This window comes from Xenopus tropicalis, chromosome 10 (assembly GCF_000004195.4).
Source record: "Xenopus tropicalis strain Nigerian chromosome 10, UCB_Xtro_10.0, whole genome shotgun sequence".
Classification (NCBI taxonomy): domain Eukaryota; kingdom Metazoa; phylum Chordata; class Amphibia; order Anura; family Pipidae; genus Xenopus; species Xenopus tropicalis.
Genome location: NC_030686.2, coordinates 47530384 through 47545265, shown reverse-complemented (window position 1 = coordinate 47545265; position 14882 = coordinate 47530384). Strand labels below are relative to the sequence as shown.

The 14882-nt window shown below is 46.1% G+C and overlaps 1 protein-coding gene across 5 annotated transcripts in view; it reads left to right on the top strand.

Moving 5' to 3' along the window:
- shisa6 (shisa family member 6) overlaps window positions 1–14882 on the top strand; it is a 283418-nt gene that overhangs the window by 243986 nt on the left and 24550 nt on the right. For 2 of the 5 annotated variants that reach the window (XM_031894475.1, XM_031894476.1), the window contains one exon: window positions 3702–3785. The exons of the other annotated variants lie outside the window; for them this stretch is intronic. In XM_031894475.1, coding sequence (XP_031750335.1) covers window positions 3702–3785 — 84 coding nt within the window. The remainder of the gene's footprint in view (window positions 1–3701; window positions 3786–14882) is intronic. 5 annotated transcript variants of the gene reach the window in all.

Here is a 14882-nt window from a genome sequence, read left to right as displayed (position 1 = left end):
TTGGGTTTATTTAATGGTTAAATTATTCCCTTTTCTCTGTAATAATAAAACAGTACCTGTACTTGATCCCAACTAAGATATAATTACCCCTTATTGGGGCAGAACAGCCCTATTGGGTTTATTTAATGGTTAAATGATTCCCTTTTCTCTGTAATAATAAAACAGTACCTGTACTTGATCCCAACTAAGATATAATTACCCCTTATTGGGGCAGAACACTCCTATTGGGTTTAATTAATGTTTTATTGATTTTTTAGTAGACTTGAGGTATGGAGATCCAAATTACAGAAAGACCCCTTATCTGGAATACCCTTGGTCCCGAGCATTCTGGATAATGGGTCCTATACCTGTATATATATACAGAGCTGCAAGAATCAGAAGCTAACCCCTGCAGCTGCACGTGCCTTGAGATACACAACTGTAAATCATAAGCAGGCCTTCATACAGTCCCAGCCAGGGTAAAATCTGTTAATACTCAGCCAATAAACATGTACTGCAGCCACTGGGATCAGAAACTAACCCCTGCAGCTCTGCCTGCCTGTTGACAGTGTCAAACCCAGACCAGGAGGCCTAGTGCCTTCTAACAGACAAGAAGACCTTCATAAAGTCACAACTAGGGGTCAATGGGGCTTCTCTTTCTACTCTGTTACTATTTGGGCAAATAATCTGTATTACAGCCACAGAGATCAGAAACTAACCCCTGCAGCTCTGCCTGCCTAGTGACAGTGTCAAACCCAGACCAGGAGGCTTAGTGCTTTCTAACAGACAAGAAGACCTTCATAAAGTCACAACTAGGGGTCATTGGGGCTTCTCTTTCTAATATGGGAATATTTAGGCAAATAATCCGTATTACAGCCACAGAGATTAGAGACTAACCCCTGCAGCTTTGCCTTCCTGCCTGGTAACCATGTCAAATAACTGCTTGGTAACTTGTAATGCACAACTGTAAATCATAAGCAGAACTTCATACAGTCACGGCCAGGGTAAAATCTGTTAATACTCAGGCAATAAGCATGTACTGCAGCCATGAGGTTGAGAAACTAACCCCTGCAGCTTTCCCTGCCTGTTGACAATGTCAAACCCCAACCTAGGGGCTTAGTGCCTTCTAACAGACAAGAAGACCATCATAAAGTCACAACTGGGGGTCATTAGGGCTTCTCTTTCTAATATGGGAATATGTCTATGAAGATTCTCATTCATCCAGGTCATGATATACAGTATCTAGTAGAATTAAGTCTAAAACAACTGGACTTTTCTGAGTTTTTCTTGAAAACGTCTCACCACTCATCCGAGTGGCTTCTTCAGTTCAAATGACTGGTAGGGAATTCCCCGGTATTTAAACTCTTGATGGTAGTAGAGTCACAGACATCCAATCACAATGGTTCCATTGAACTTGTTCAGTTAGGTGTTAGCTGAAACTGACATGTGTAAGAAGGTATGATCCAATCACAATGGTACCAAGATTCTCATTGATGAAGGTGTTAATCCTTCAAAGTACATGACTGGAAGTGTGAACTGTTGTGAAACTGCCGGGGTAAGGATGTCAACGCGCCATTGTATGTTGGTGACTCTACTACCATCAAGAGTTTAAATACCGGGGAATTCCCTACCAGTCATTTGAACTGAAGAAGCCACTCGGATGAGTGGTGAAACGTTTTCAAGAAAAACTCAGAAAAGTCCAGTTGTTTTAGACTTAATTCTACTAGATACTGAATATGGGAATATTTAGGCAAATAATCTGTATTACAGCCACAGAGATCAGAAACTAACCCCTGCAGCTCTGCCTGCCTAGTGACAGTGTCAAACCCAGTGTCACGGTCGGCACCCTAAACCAGAACAGATGCCAAGTTCCCTTGTCTCGGCTCGGCTTCACCAGTGTTGTGACCGCCTTTGGCTTCGGGAGGAGCCCTCAGCTACTCAGATGCCACCTGGACTTAACGAGGGGAACGAGGCAGGAGTTCTGGCAAGCAAAGGGGCACGACTGTAGATAAAGTCAGTTAGGCCGAAGATCACGGTACAAATAGGGTTAAACAAGGTCGTCGTCAGGCAGGCTAGGTCGGGGCGGGCAGCAATCAAGGATAGTCAGACAGGCAAGGGTCAAACCGGAATAATCGATACAGCAGGATGAGACGAAAACGTAGTCGAAGTACAAGCCGAGGTCAGATATGGAAAATCAGGATAGTCAGGAGCAAGCCGGGTCAAAAACACAGGAAGGCAACAAGCAGGATACAGGAACAAAATACACAAGGCTCAAAAGGCACCAGGAATCAAATCCTATCACGGGCAATGAGTAACAATAGAAAGGCCCTTTAAATATTTTCAAATTTGGCGCCATTGCGCGCTGACGTCATGCGTCATGCGTCATGACGTCATTCGTCAGCGCGCCTGCGCCTTTAAGTATACGGAAGTGCGCGCGCGCGCACACTATGAAGGGGCAGGCACAGGGAGCAGACGGCGCGGCGGGCGTCCCCGCCGATGGTAGCGCGGCGGGCGTCCCCGCCGTGCCGGTAAGGCACATTTCCTCACACCCAGACCAGGAGGCTTAGTGCTTTCTAACAGACAAGAAGACCTTCATAAAGTCACAACTAGGGGTCATTGGGGCTTCTTTTTCTAATATGGGAATATTTAGGCAAATAATGCATATTACAGCCACAGAGATCAGAAACTAACCCCTGCAGCTTTGCCTTCCTGCCTGGTAACCGTGTCAGATAACCTAACGGCTTGGTAATTTGTAATGCACAACTGTAACTCATAAGCAGAACTTCATACAGTCACAGCCAGGGTAAAATCTGTTAATACTCAGGCAATAAACATGTTCTGCAGCCATGGGATGAGAAACTAACCCCTGCAGCTCTGCCTGCCTGTTAACAGTGTCAAACCCAGAATTGGAGGCCTAGTGCCTTCTAAAAGACAAGAAGACCTTCATAAAGTTACAACTGGGGGTCATTGGGGCTTCTCTTTCTAATCTGTTACTATTTAGGCAAATAATCTGTATTACAGCCACAGGGATCAGAAACTAACCCCTGCAGCTTTGCCTTCCTGCCTGGTAACAGCTTGGCAACTTGTAATGCACTGTAACTATGTGAAAATAACTAAATGACCTATTCTATGTGCTGTGTAATTGTGAGCTTGTTGGGCTTCTCTTGTTTCCTTTTGGGGTCTCACCGGGAAAGCAACTGCCATCTTGTTGTTTCTATGTAGCTGCGATGGCCGCCCGCGTCCAGTAGGTGGAAGTGTTGTGCTTTCATTTGTCTCTCTAATATACTGCATAGGGGAAAATAGTGAACTAGTTGTTGTTTCATATGCTGCTGAGTGTGACTTGAATAGCAAAGCAAGGCAAATAGTATGGCAGCTCCCACCAGGGGAAGGAGTCACATAAATCAGAGATGTGCAGTATCAATACAAATATGTGGTTGTCCTGTACTGTCTGGTGTCGGGGGTGAATGGAAGGCAACCCCCTGCCTATGTGGATAATTATTGCTATATGTGCCTTTCTGTTGGGTGCGGCCCCCCAGGTATAAGCGTAAGGCGTGACCCCCCCCCCCCCATCTCTGTGCTGTTACTGGAACTCCCACCCTGTCTGGTGTTGTTGTGATTCATCCTCCACTCTCCATCTGAGTCTCTGAGCTCCGCCAGGGTTGGCTGATTCCTGGTGAATCAGGCCGCCAGCTGTGAGAATTGATCTGTATTTCTGTCCGCAGCCGGACCCCAAAACTTCACCCACTGGAGCCCCGACGTCATCAGAAGCTGCAAGAGAGAAAAGCGGAAGAATCAGGAAGGAGCGGGTAAGTGGGCACCCAGTGGGCACCCGGTGGGCGCAGGTTCAGAGACTTCTGCTGTGATACTTTATGTTCTGCGTCTGACACGGAACATTCTTTCTCTTCTGTATTTGTATTTATACGCATGGGCGGGGGCTGCCATACTGTTTTACTTCATTTCCTTAGACAGCTGCCATCTTGATTTCCTCCTAAAAAGTGTATTCTGTAATCACCAAATCAACACAAAAATGAATATAGTGACGACAAAATGAATCCTGTCGGGTGTCAGCACAGGTTCTGTGTACTCTGCAGATAGATATTGTGTCTGAATGGATGGATATAAAATATGTAGGTGTGCTTCCAACATGCCATTTGTTAATGGGGCACTGTGCTGTTTAGAGCTGGGGTCACTGTGTCATTTGTTACTGGGGGCAATGCCATTTAGCACCAGGGTCACTGTCATTTGATACTGGGGCACTGTGTCATTTTGTGCTGGGGGCAATGTGCCATTGAGTTCTGTGCTGGGGTCCCTGTGCCATTGAGTTCTGTGCTGGGGTCCCTGTGCCACTGAGTTCTGTGCTGGGGTCACTGTGCCATTGAGTCCTGTTCTGGGGTCACTGTGCCATTGAGTTCTGTGCTGGGGTCCCTGTGCCATTGAGTTCTGTGCTGGGGTCCCTGTGCCATTGAGTTCTGTGCTGGGGTCACTGTGCCATTGAGTTCTGTGCTGGGGTCACTGTGCCATTGAGTTCTATGCTGGGGTCACTGTGCCACTGAGTTCTGTGCTGGGGTCCCTGTGCCACTGAGTTCTGTGCTGGGGTCCCTGTGCCACTGAGTTCTATGCTGGGGTCCTTGTGCTATTGAGTTCTGTGCTGGGGTCCCTGTGCCACTGAGTTCTGTGCTGGGGTCCTTGTGCTATTGAGTTCTGTGCTGGGGTCACTGTGCCATTGAGTTCTGTGCTGGGGTCACTGTGCCATTGAGTTCTGTGCTGGGGTCACTGTGCCATTGAGTTCTGTGCTGGGGTCACTGTGCCATTGAGTTCTGTGCTGGGGTCACTGTGCCATTGAGTTCTGTGCTGGGGTCACTGTGCCATTGAGTTCTATGCTGGGGTCCCTGTGCCATTGAGTTCTGTGCTGGGGTCCCTGTGCCATTGAGTTCTGTGCTGGGGTCCCTGTGCCATTGAGTTCTATGCTGGGGTCCCTGTGCCACTGAGTTCTGTGCTGGGGTCCCTGTGCCACTGAGTTCTATGCTGGGGTCCCTGTGCCACTGAGTTCTATGCTGGGGTCCTTGTGCTATTGAGTTCTGTGCTGGGGTCCCTGTGCCACTGAGTTCTATGCTGGGGTCACTGTGCCACTGAGTTCTATGCTGGAGTCCCTGTGCCATTGAGTTCTGTGCTGGGGTCCCTGTGCCATTGAGTTCTGTGCTGGGGTTCCTGTGTCATTGAGTTCTGTGCTGGGGTCACTGTGCCATTGAGTTCTGTGCTGGGGTCACTGTACCACTGAGTTCTGTGCTGGGGTCACTGTGCCATTGAGTTCTGTGCTGGGGTCACTGTGCCATTGAGTTCTATGCTGGGGTCACTGTGCCATTGAGTTCTGTGCTGGGGTCACTGTGCCATTGAGTTCTATGCTGGGGTCACTGTGCCATTGAGTTCTATGCTGGAGTCCCTGGGCCATTGAGTTCTGTGCTGGGGTCCCTGTGCCATTGAGTTCTGTGCTGGGGTCCCTGTGTCAGTGAGTTCTATGCTGGGGTCACTGTACCATTGAGTTCTGTGCTGGGGTCACTGTACCATTGAGTTCTATGCTGGGGTCACTGTGCCACTGAGTTCTGTGCTGGGGTCCCTGTGCCATTGAGTTCTGTGCTGGGGTCACTGTGCCATTGAGTTCTATGCTGGGGTCACTGTGCCATTGAGTTCTGTGCTGGGGTCACTGTGCCATTGAGTTCTATGCTGGGGTCACTGTGCCATTGAGTTCTATGCTGGGGTCACTGCGCCATATAAACCCCCTCTCCGTGTCGCTGCCAATTACGTCGCTGTGTTTGGGAACGGATGATCCACCTCTGGTTGCTGATGGTTTGAGATACATAGAACACTAATGGTTCATTGTGTGACCCTTCGGGGGCAGAGCAATAAGAACCGATCGGTGTAAAACAGGGAAATTTGCCTATTTATAGAGCGTCGCGGTGGCACGTTGATGGATGGCTCGCCGGCTCTTCAGGAGAGGACGCAACACTCTCGGGGAAAGACTGTCCTTGTTCCTAAGGAAGGAGACTCTCGGGGTATCCAAGGAGTTCCATGTTTCATGGCAATTATCGTTAGTCAGAAATCAGGCAAAATTCAATCAAATCTTTATGATGGTGCATCAAAGACTTAAGTTAGTAGATATGGTAGGAATGAGCAGGTTGTGGGCAGGAGGCGGGACTAACTCTGACCTTGACTCCACCCTGCCCATGACATCACTGCACGCCGATTTCTCTTCCTGCTAATGAGTGTTGCTTATCTATATACCCATAACTGCCCTCTTCATACAGTGATGTCAGAGAGGGGCGGGGCACACAAGCTGTACCCCCATACTGTACTGTCTAAGGGAAACACTATGGCACCCCCTACCCATATGTATAAATACAAATATACAGAGAAGGAATGTTCTGGGCACACAATAAGCTGTACCCCCATACTGTACTGTCTAAGGGAAACACTATGGCACCTCCTACCCATATGTATAAATACAAATATACAGAGAAGGAATGTTCTGGGCACACAATAAGCTGTACCCCCATACTGTACTGTCTAAGGGAAACACTATGGCACCCCCTACCCATATGTATAAATACAAATATACAGAGAAGGAATGTTCTGGGCACACAATAAGCTGTACCCCCATACTGTACTGTCTAAGGGAAACACTATGGCACCCCCTACCCATATGTATAAATACAAATATACAGAGAAGGAATGTTCTGGGCACACAATAAGCTGTACCCCCATACTGTACTGTGGGAAACACTATGGCACCCCCTACCCATATGTATAAATACAAATATACAGAGAAGGAATGTTCTGGGCACACAATAAGCTGTACCCCCATACTGTACTGTCTAAGGGAAACACTATGGCACCCCCTACCCATATGTATAAATACAAATATACAGAGAAGGAATGTTCTGGGCACACAATAAGCTGTACCCCCATACTGTACTGTCTAAGGGAAACACTATGGCACCTCCTACCCATATGTATAAATACAAATATACAGAGAAACCTGACCAGCAGCCGGCTGACTACTAAATTCACACCCCCATTAGGTCTATGATGACGGCTTTGCACCATGTAGCATCAAAAACGGTTTAATAACACCACGTTCAGACCCAAAACCGTCTTTTAAGATCTGGTTCCATCTTATTCCCTGGACCCTTGTAGGTCTCAACTTCTGCAGAGATCTTGGGTGAGATCTATCTGCCTGTGTCGTAGTGGCCACAGAGCAGCTGAAGGCAAAACACAAAGGGCAAATAGGGCAAGATAACATTTTGACACAGGTGAGACAAAGACAAGTCACATTGGGGAGAGATGTAGCAGTCGGAAGGGGAGCGTCGCAGACAAATGGCTCTGCCTGAGAGGTCATGGGAATCAATAAACCAATAAACAGTAATGTAGGAACAGTGTCATCTAGATGTGATGGCTGGATGGGTGGGGTGGGACACTGGATATGAGCCGCAGTTAGTCCATAGAGGCATTAAGATAGACATGGGCATCTAAGACCTACAGGTCATGGAACTCAGCATGTTACTCCTAAGATGGCCAGGAAGCAATGGAAATGTTAGCCTTAGACTTGGGGCCCCCTATCCGCCCTTCTCTCTTCCCCCTCTCATTGCTTTTTGCTATTATCATTTTATCCTCTGTTGCCTGCTTCTCTCTTATAACCTCTTCTGTCTTCTCTCTTCTTCCCTCTTCATATTCTTCTCTCCTTCACCCTCCTTGGTTTAGAATTTCTGATCTGTACTTCTTCACCCTCTTCTTCTCTCATCTTCATATTCTTCTCTCCTTCACCCTCCTTGGTTTAGAATTTGTGATCTGTACTTCTTCACCCTCTTCTTCTCTCATCTTCATATTCTTCTCTCCTTCACCCTCCTTGGTTTAGAATTTCTGAACTGTACTTCTTTATCCTCTTCTTCTCCATCTTCATATTCTTCTCTCCTTCACCCTCCTTGGTTTAGAATTTCTGATCTGTACTTCTTCACCCTCTTCTTCTCTCATCTTCATATTCTTCTCTCCTTCACCCTCCTTGGTTTAGAATTTCTGAACTGTACTTCTTTATCCTCTTCTTCTCTCAGTCTTCATTATTTCTTCTCTCCTTCACCCTCCTTGGTTTAGAATTTCTGATCTGTACTTCTTCACCCTCTTCTTCTCTCATCTTCATATTCTTCTCTCCTTCACCCTCCTTGGTTTAGAATTTCTGATCTGTACTTCTTCACCCTCTTCTTCTCTCATCTTCATATTCTTCTCTCCTTCACCCTCCTTGGTTTAGAATTTCTGATCTGTACTTCTTCACCCTCTTCTTCTCTCATCTTCATATTCTTCTCTCCTTCACCCTCCTTGGTTTAGAATTTGTGATCTGTACTTCTTCACCCTCTTCTTCTCTCATCTTCATATTCTTCACTCCTTCACCCTCCTTGGTTTAGAATTTCTGAACTGTACTTCTTTATCCTCTTCTTCTCTCATCTTCATATTCTTCTCTCCTTCACCCTCCTTGGTTTAGAATTTCTGATCTGTACTTCTTCACCCTCTTCTTCTCTCATCTTCATATTCTTCTCTCCTTCACCCTCCTTGGTTTAGAATTTGTGATCTGTACTTCTTCACCCTCTTCTTCTCTCATCTTCATATTCTTCTCTCCTTCACCCTCCTTGGTTTAGAATTTGTGATCTGTACTTCTTCACCCTCTTCTTCTCTCATCTTCATATTCTTCTCTCCTTCACCCTCCTTGGTTTAGAATTTGTGATCTGTACTTCTTCACCCTCTTCTTCTCTCATCTTCATATTCTTCTCTCCTTCACCCTCCTTGGTTTAGAATTTCTGAACTGAACTTCTTTACCCTCTTCTTCTCTCCTTTCCTTTTTCTCTCCTAAAAAGTCTAGGGCTCATGGTGGACCCTGATGTCCCACTAATACTGGGGATATAAAAAAGGGGAGGAACACAATTTATTGATAGCAATGGGGTAACTGTGTATCCCTTTGTCTCACCCAAGTCCTTTATTGGAGTTAGGTGGACATAATAGAAATTACTGGCAGGGCAGGAACTGTGCTTTGCTGCCACTTACACAGGGTCCTACTTGGTTATCTGATGGTAGCCCTGCTCATGTACACGTTAGTTACCCTGAGATTGGGCAGAAGATCCAGGGAAAGGATGGAGATCCATGTTGCTTGGTTAGACTAGAGGCTCCATTGAGTCCTGAACAGCCTGGAAGCCCTCTTGGTGCCCAAACTGGGGTTATTTCTCCCTTATGATGGTCCGTAAATAGCTCCAAAAACTAGAGTTGTTACTAGTTTCCATAGAAACAATAATTTAGGCACTAGGGTTGTAGCTCATTCAGTTAAATAAAACCAAGTAAAGTGTTAATTAAAGAGGGCGCCGATGGCTGAGCGACGCGTAGATACAAAGCATAATGGCCATATGTTTGCCTAATGCATTTTGTCCTGGGAACCAATTATTTGTTTGCCCTGTGAGCCCCACAGCGCATTTCCAACAATCTGACCCGCATCATCAGCACTAATTTTGCTCTCGCTAGAACAAACTCCAATTATGTTTCAGCCTCCGGCGATGGGGCAGGGTGCATTGTGGGAATCCAGATGTCTGCCTGGCACTTTCACCTCCCCTCGTTGTTGCTGTGACCGCTTTGCAGAGCAAGGCAGTTCCACTAAAGGGGGCAAGCTGGTAGTGGTTCCAAAGCCAGCCAGATGTTCCCCTCCTGGTCAGATCCTGTCCCGTTCTGATTACAGTTCGGATATCTAAGCAGCCGACTCCTTAATGGGAAAGTAAAAAAAGACAAATATCACGTTTTCCCTGAAACTAAATGATGAGGAGGGGCAATAGGGGGCTTGGTGACAATTTCACATCTTCTCAGTAGAGCAGAAGAAGACATGGGTTCAGTAGGTTCGGGGGTATCAACGTTTCGCATTACAGTTTCATGTTTAGAAGCTTTTCTTCCCGCGTCCCTTGAGCAATAAAATTAGGTTTTACAATAAACATTTTTGTACTTGTGCGGGGGAGTGGTTTTCCTAGTGCTTGTGACTCTACACATGGCAGAACCTTCTGTGAAAATGTATGAAGTCCGTCCTTCCCACCAATCATTCCTCCTGTCAATTCCTGTTCCTCTAAGCTTGTCAGATACCTCCTACTGCAGGGTTGTGTTGGTTGTAAGAGAAAAGGTTGGGTTGTGGTAACCTTTGTTTGGCCAGATGTCTGCGTTCCATATGTTGAACTTCAACACAGCTGTTTGAAATATGGAGTTGGTGGCCTTTGCCTTCCTACTACATCATGTGCCACCATTTTATTTGGATTGAGGGGTTTGTGTTTACATCACAGGGATAGTGAGGATTCTAGTTCCCAGTATCTGCAAGTCACTGAGGTCTTTGTGTAGCCTGGTCCTATAGTCACTCATGAAGGTGTAGTTAAGTGTTCTAATAATAAATAGTGGTTTCCAAACTGAAGGGCTGGGCCATCAAGGGGATCCCTAAAACAAAATGGCCCAGCAGAGAACAGTTAGGGTAAATTTTGGTGGAGAGTACTATTTGCCTGCCTAGAGACTCCTGAAAACCCAACTCAAAGTTGAAGGAAGAATTGGAATGAACCCATATTTGTTGACCTTGATGATCTTGCTATGAAGTTCTGCATCTGCTTCAGTCACAGGGATAGTGAGGGTTCTAGTTCCCAGTATCTGAAAGTCACTGAGGTCTTTGTTTAGCCTGGTCCTATAGTAACTCATGAATGTTCTAAGAATTGGCAGTGGTTTCCAATATGTGGGGCTGGCTCACCAATGGGAGCCCAGAGATGGAATGGCCCAGCCTACTAAACTATAGGGCTGGGCCATCAAGGGGATCCCTAAAACAAAATGGCCCAGCAGAGAACAGTTGGGGTAAATTTTGGGGGTGAGTACTATTTGCATTTGCTTCAGGGATAGTGAGGGTTCTAGTTCCCAGTATCTGAAAGTCACTGAGGTCTTTGTTTAGCCTGGTCCTATAGTAACTCATGAATGTTCTAAGAATTGGCAGTGGTTTCCAATATGTGGGGCTGGCTCACCAATGGGAGCCCAGAGATGGAATGGCCCAGCCTAAAGACCAGTTAGGGTAAAATTTGGGGGAGATTACTATTTGTTTGACTGGATACTCCTGAAAACCCAACTTGATAGTCAAGTTGAAGGAAGATTTGGAATGAACCCCGAACTATGATATGTTTCATATATCTGTAACCTGGTTAAGTCTGGCAGTGACCAAATGTTGGTCCTCAATAGGGGACTTGGAAGGGGCACTTAACTGTCTACTCTCTGCGTTTGCGTTGGAAGATGAAGATGTGGATGAAGTCAATAGACTTGGAGGCCACCATGGAGCCCACTGACCACCTAGGCTGCTTGTTTATTGGTTACTCCAATCCCTCTGTAACTTTCTTACAACGGACATTTTATAGATACGCGCAATGCTCTGATGGTCTGTTACAGGCAAAATGGGAGATATTGGCTTGAAGGCCTATTTACTCACCCAAGTACATCTGATTGGTCACTGTGCGTGGCCTGACTGCGTGCACTTTTGTTTGGCTTTCTGGGGATCAATATCATTATTGGTTGGAGATCACAGGAGGTTGAGAAGGATCGACGTCTCTTTGATCAGGGAAATATTGCATTTTGTATTCAGATACAAACAAGCTGAGTCACAACTCAATGGCCGCCGGCAAAACCCAAACTCACACATACGGCTACAAGGGATTTCCCTATGGATCCAGAGCTTTTAGTTATAAAATGTAGGATTTTTAGAGAATACATTAGTCCTTGGAGGCAACTCTTCAAATCATAACAAGGTTACAGATATATAGAAACATTGGGGTCACAGTCACCCTGCTATAGTTCCAGGGGTACCCAGGGCACAAATAAGCACTCACCCCAAATCCCCCCCTAACTGGCCTTCAGGCTGGGCCCCCTTAGCCCATAACAAGGTTACAGATATATAGAAACATTGGGGTAACAGTCACCCCGCTATAGTTCCAGGGGTACCCAGGGCACAAATAAGCACTCACCCCAAATCCCCCCCTAACTGGCCTTCAGGCTGGGCCCCCTTAGCCCATAACAAGGTTACAGATATATAGAAACATTGGGGTAACAGTCACCCTGCTATAGTTCCAGGGGTACCCAGGGCACAAATAAGCACTCACCCCAAATCCCCCCCTAACTGGCCTTCAGGCTGGGCCCCCTTAGCCCATAACAAGGTTACAGATATATAGAAACATTGGGGTAACAGTCACCTCGCTATAGTTCCAGGGGTACCCAGGGCACAAATAAGCACTCACCCCAAATCCCCCCCTAACTGGCCTTCAGGCTGGGCCCCCTTAGCTCATAACAAGGTTACAGATATATAGAAACATTGGGGTAACAGTCACCCCGCTATAGTTCCAGGGGTACCCAGGGCACAAATAAGCACTCACCCCAAATCCCCCCCTAACTGGCCTTCAGGCTATGCCCCCTTAGCCCATAACAAGGTTACAGATATATAGAAACATTGGGGTAACAGTCACCCCGCTATAGTTCCAGGGGTACCCAGGGCACAAATAAGCACTCACCCCAAATCCCCCCCTAACTGGCCTTCAGGCTGGGCCCCCTTAGCCCATAACAAGGTTACAGATATATAGAAACAAATGGCTTCTGAACACATTTACCCAAGAATATGTATATCTAGGGAATTAGATTGTAAGCTCTGTGGGCCAGGGAATGATATAAATATCACATACTGGGATCCGTTAGAGATAGCGGGCCAGACGCTTGGGCACATACAGACAGTAGCGCCACGGGAAGGTTGGATATGATTATTGCCGGTGGGAGGGGGAGGCGACACACGGGGGGGGGGAATCATTTTACATTAGAATTTCAGATTGAATTGGTTCAGGGAAACGTCAATGCAAATTCACTAATGACAAGCAATTTGCTGGGGATTAAACATGTCGCTAAGTGGGACACACTGTACCCCGGCTAAGTGAGTGTTTGGGGAGATTACACCCTTCTGCTGATTGTGTAAGTGCCGCTTCTCTCCCCGGTATTTATAGACTGTGCCGGCAATCAGACCCTCGGCATCTCGTGGCCAAAACAGACTTTGTTTTCACACCTTGTTGGGCCGGAGAGAAAGTGGGAAAGTGTCACAGTATTGTCCTACGATTTCCATCTTTGCCGACCTCTAGTCTTACTGTCTCAATTATGTTCGCTTACTGTCTCTATCTTGCCCTTCTGTCTCCATCTTGCCCTACTGTCTCCATCTTGCCCTACTGTCTCCATCTTGCCCTACTGTCTCCATCTTGCCCTACTCTCTCCATCTTGCCCTACTGTCTCCAACTTGCCCTACTGTCTCCATCTTGCCCTACTGTCTCCATCTTGCCCTACTGTCTCCATCTTGCCCTACTGTCTCCATCTTGCCCTACTGTCTCCATCTTGCCCTACTGTCTCCATCTTGCCCTACTCTCTTCATCTTGCCCTACTGTCTCCATCTTGCCCTACTGTCTCCATCTTGCCCTACTGTCTCCATCTCGCCCTACTGTCTCCATCTTGTCCTACTGTCTCCATTCCCTACTGTCTCCATCTTGCCCTACTGTCTCCATCTTGCCCTACTGTCTCCATCTTGCCCTACTGTCTCCATCTTGCCCTACTGTCTCCATCTTGCCCTACTGTCTCCATCTTGCCCTACTGTCTCCATCTTGCCCTACTGTCTCCATCTCGCCCTACTGTCTCCATCTTGTCCTACTGTCCCCATCTTGCCCTACTGTCTCCATCTTGCCCTACTGTCTCCATCTTGCCCTACTGTCTCCATCTTGCCCTACTGTCTCCATCTTGCCCTACTGTCTCCATCTTGCCCTACTGTCTCCATCTTGCCCTACTCTCTCCATCTTGTCCTACTGTCCCCATCTTGCCCTACTGTCTCCATCTTGCCCTACTGTCTCCATCTTGCCCTACTGTCTCCATCTTGCCCAACAGTCTCCATCTTGCCCTACTCTCTCCATCTTGCCCTACTGTCTCCATCTTGCCCTACTGTCTCCATCCTGCCCTGCTGTCTCCATCCTGCCCTGCTGTCTCCACACTGGGCTCATACATAGTTAAGGAACTCCGGGCCCTTTAATAAGTAATGAAATTCCGGAATCACAGCTGAGATGCTTCCAAATTACAAATCAATTCCAAATCATTTCTCTCGGAATAAAAGTGCAGTGTCAGGTTTTCATTAACACGGGGTCACGTCCGTCTCTAAACCTCCTCGTTGGATGGCACAGATCTATCTACCTTCCTATCTATCTATCATCTATCTATCTATCTATCTATCTATCATCTATCTATCTATCTATCTATCATCTATCTATCTATCTATCTATCTATCCATCATCTATCTATCTATCTATCATCTATCTATCTATCTATCTATCTATCTATCTATCTATCCATCATCTATCTATCTATCTATCTATCTATCTATCTATCATCTATCTATCTATCTATCTATCTATCTATCTATCATCTATCTATCTATCTATCTATCATCTATCTAGCTATCTATCTATCTATCTATCTATCTATCCATCATCTATCTATCTATCTATCTATCTATCTATCTATTCATCTATCTAATCTATCTATCATCTATCATCTATCTATCTATCTATCTATCTATCTATCTATCTATCTATCTATCTATCTATCTATCTATCTATCTATCTATCTATCATCTATCTATCTATCTATCTATCTATCTATCTATCCATCATCTATCTATCTATCTATCTATCTATCTATCATCTATCTATCATCTATCTATCTATCTATCTATCTATCTATCATCCATCATCTATCTATCTATCTATCTGTCACTATATGTACCTACAGTACACATGCCGTATCTG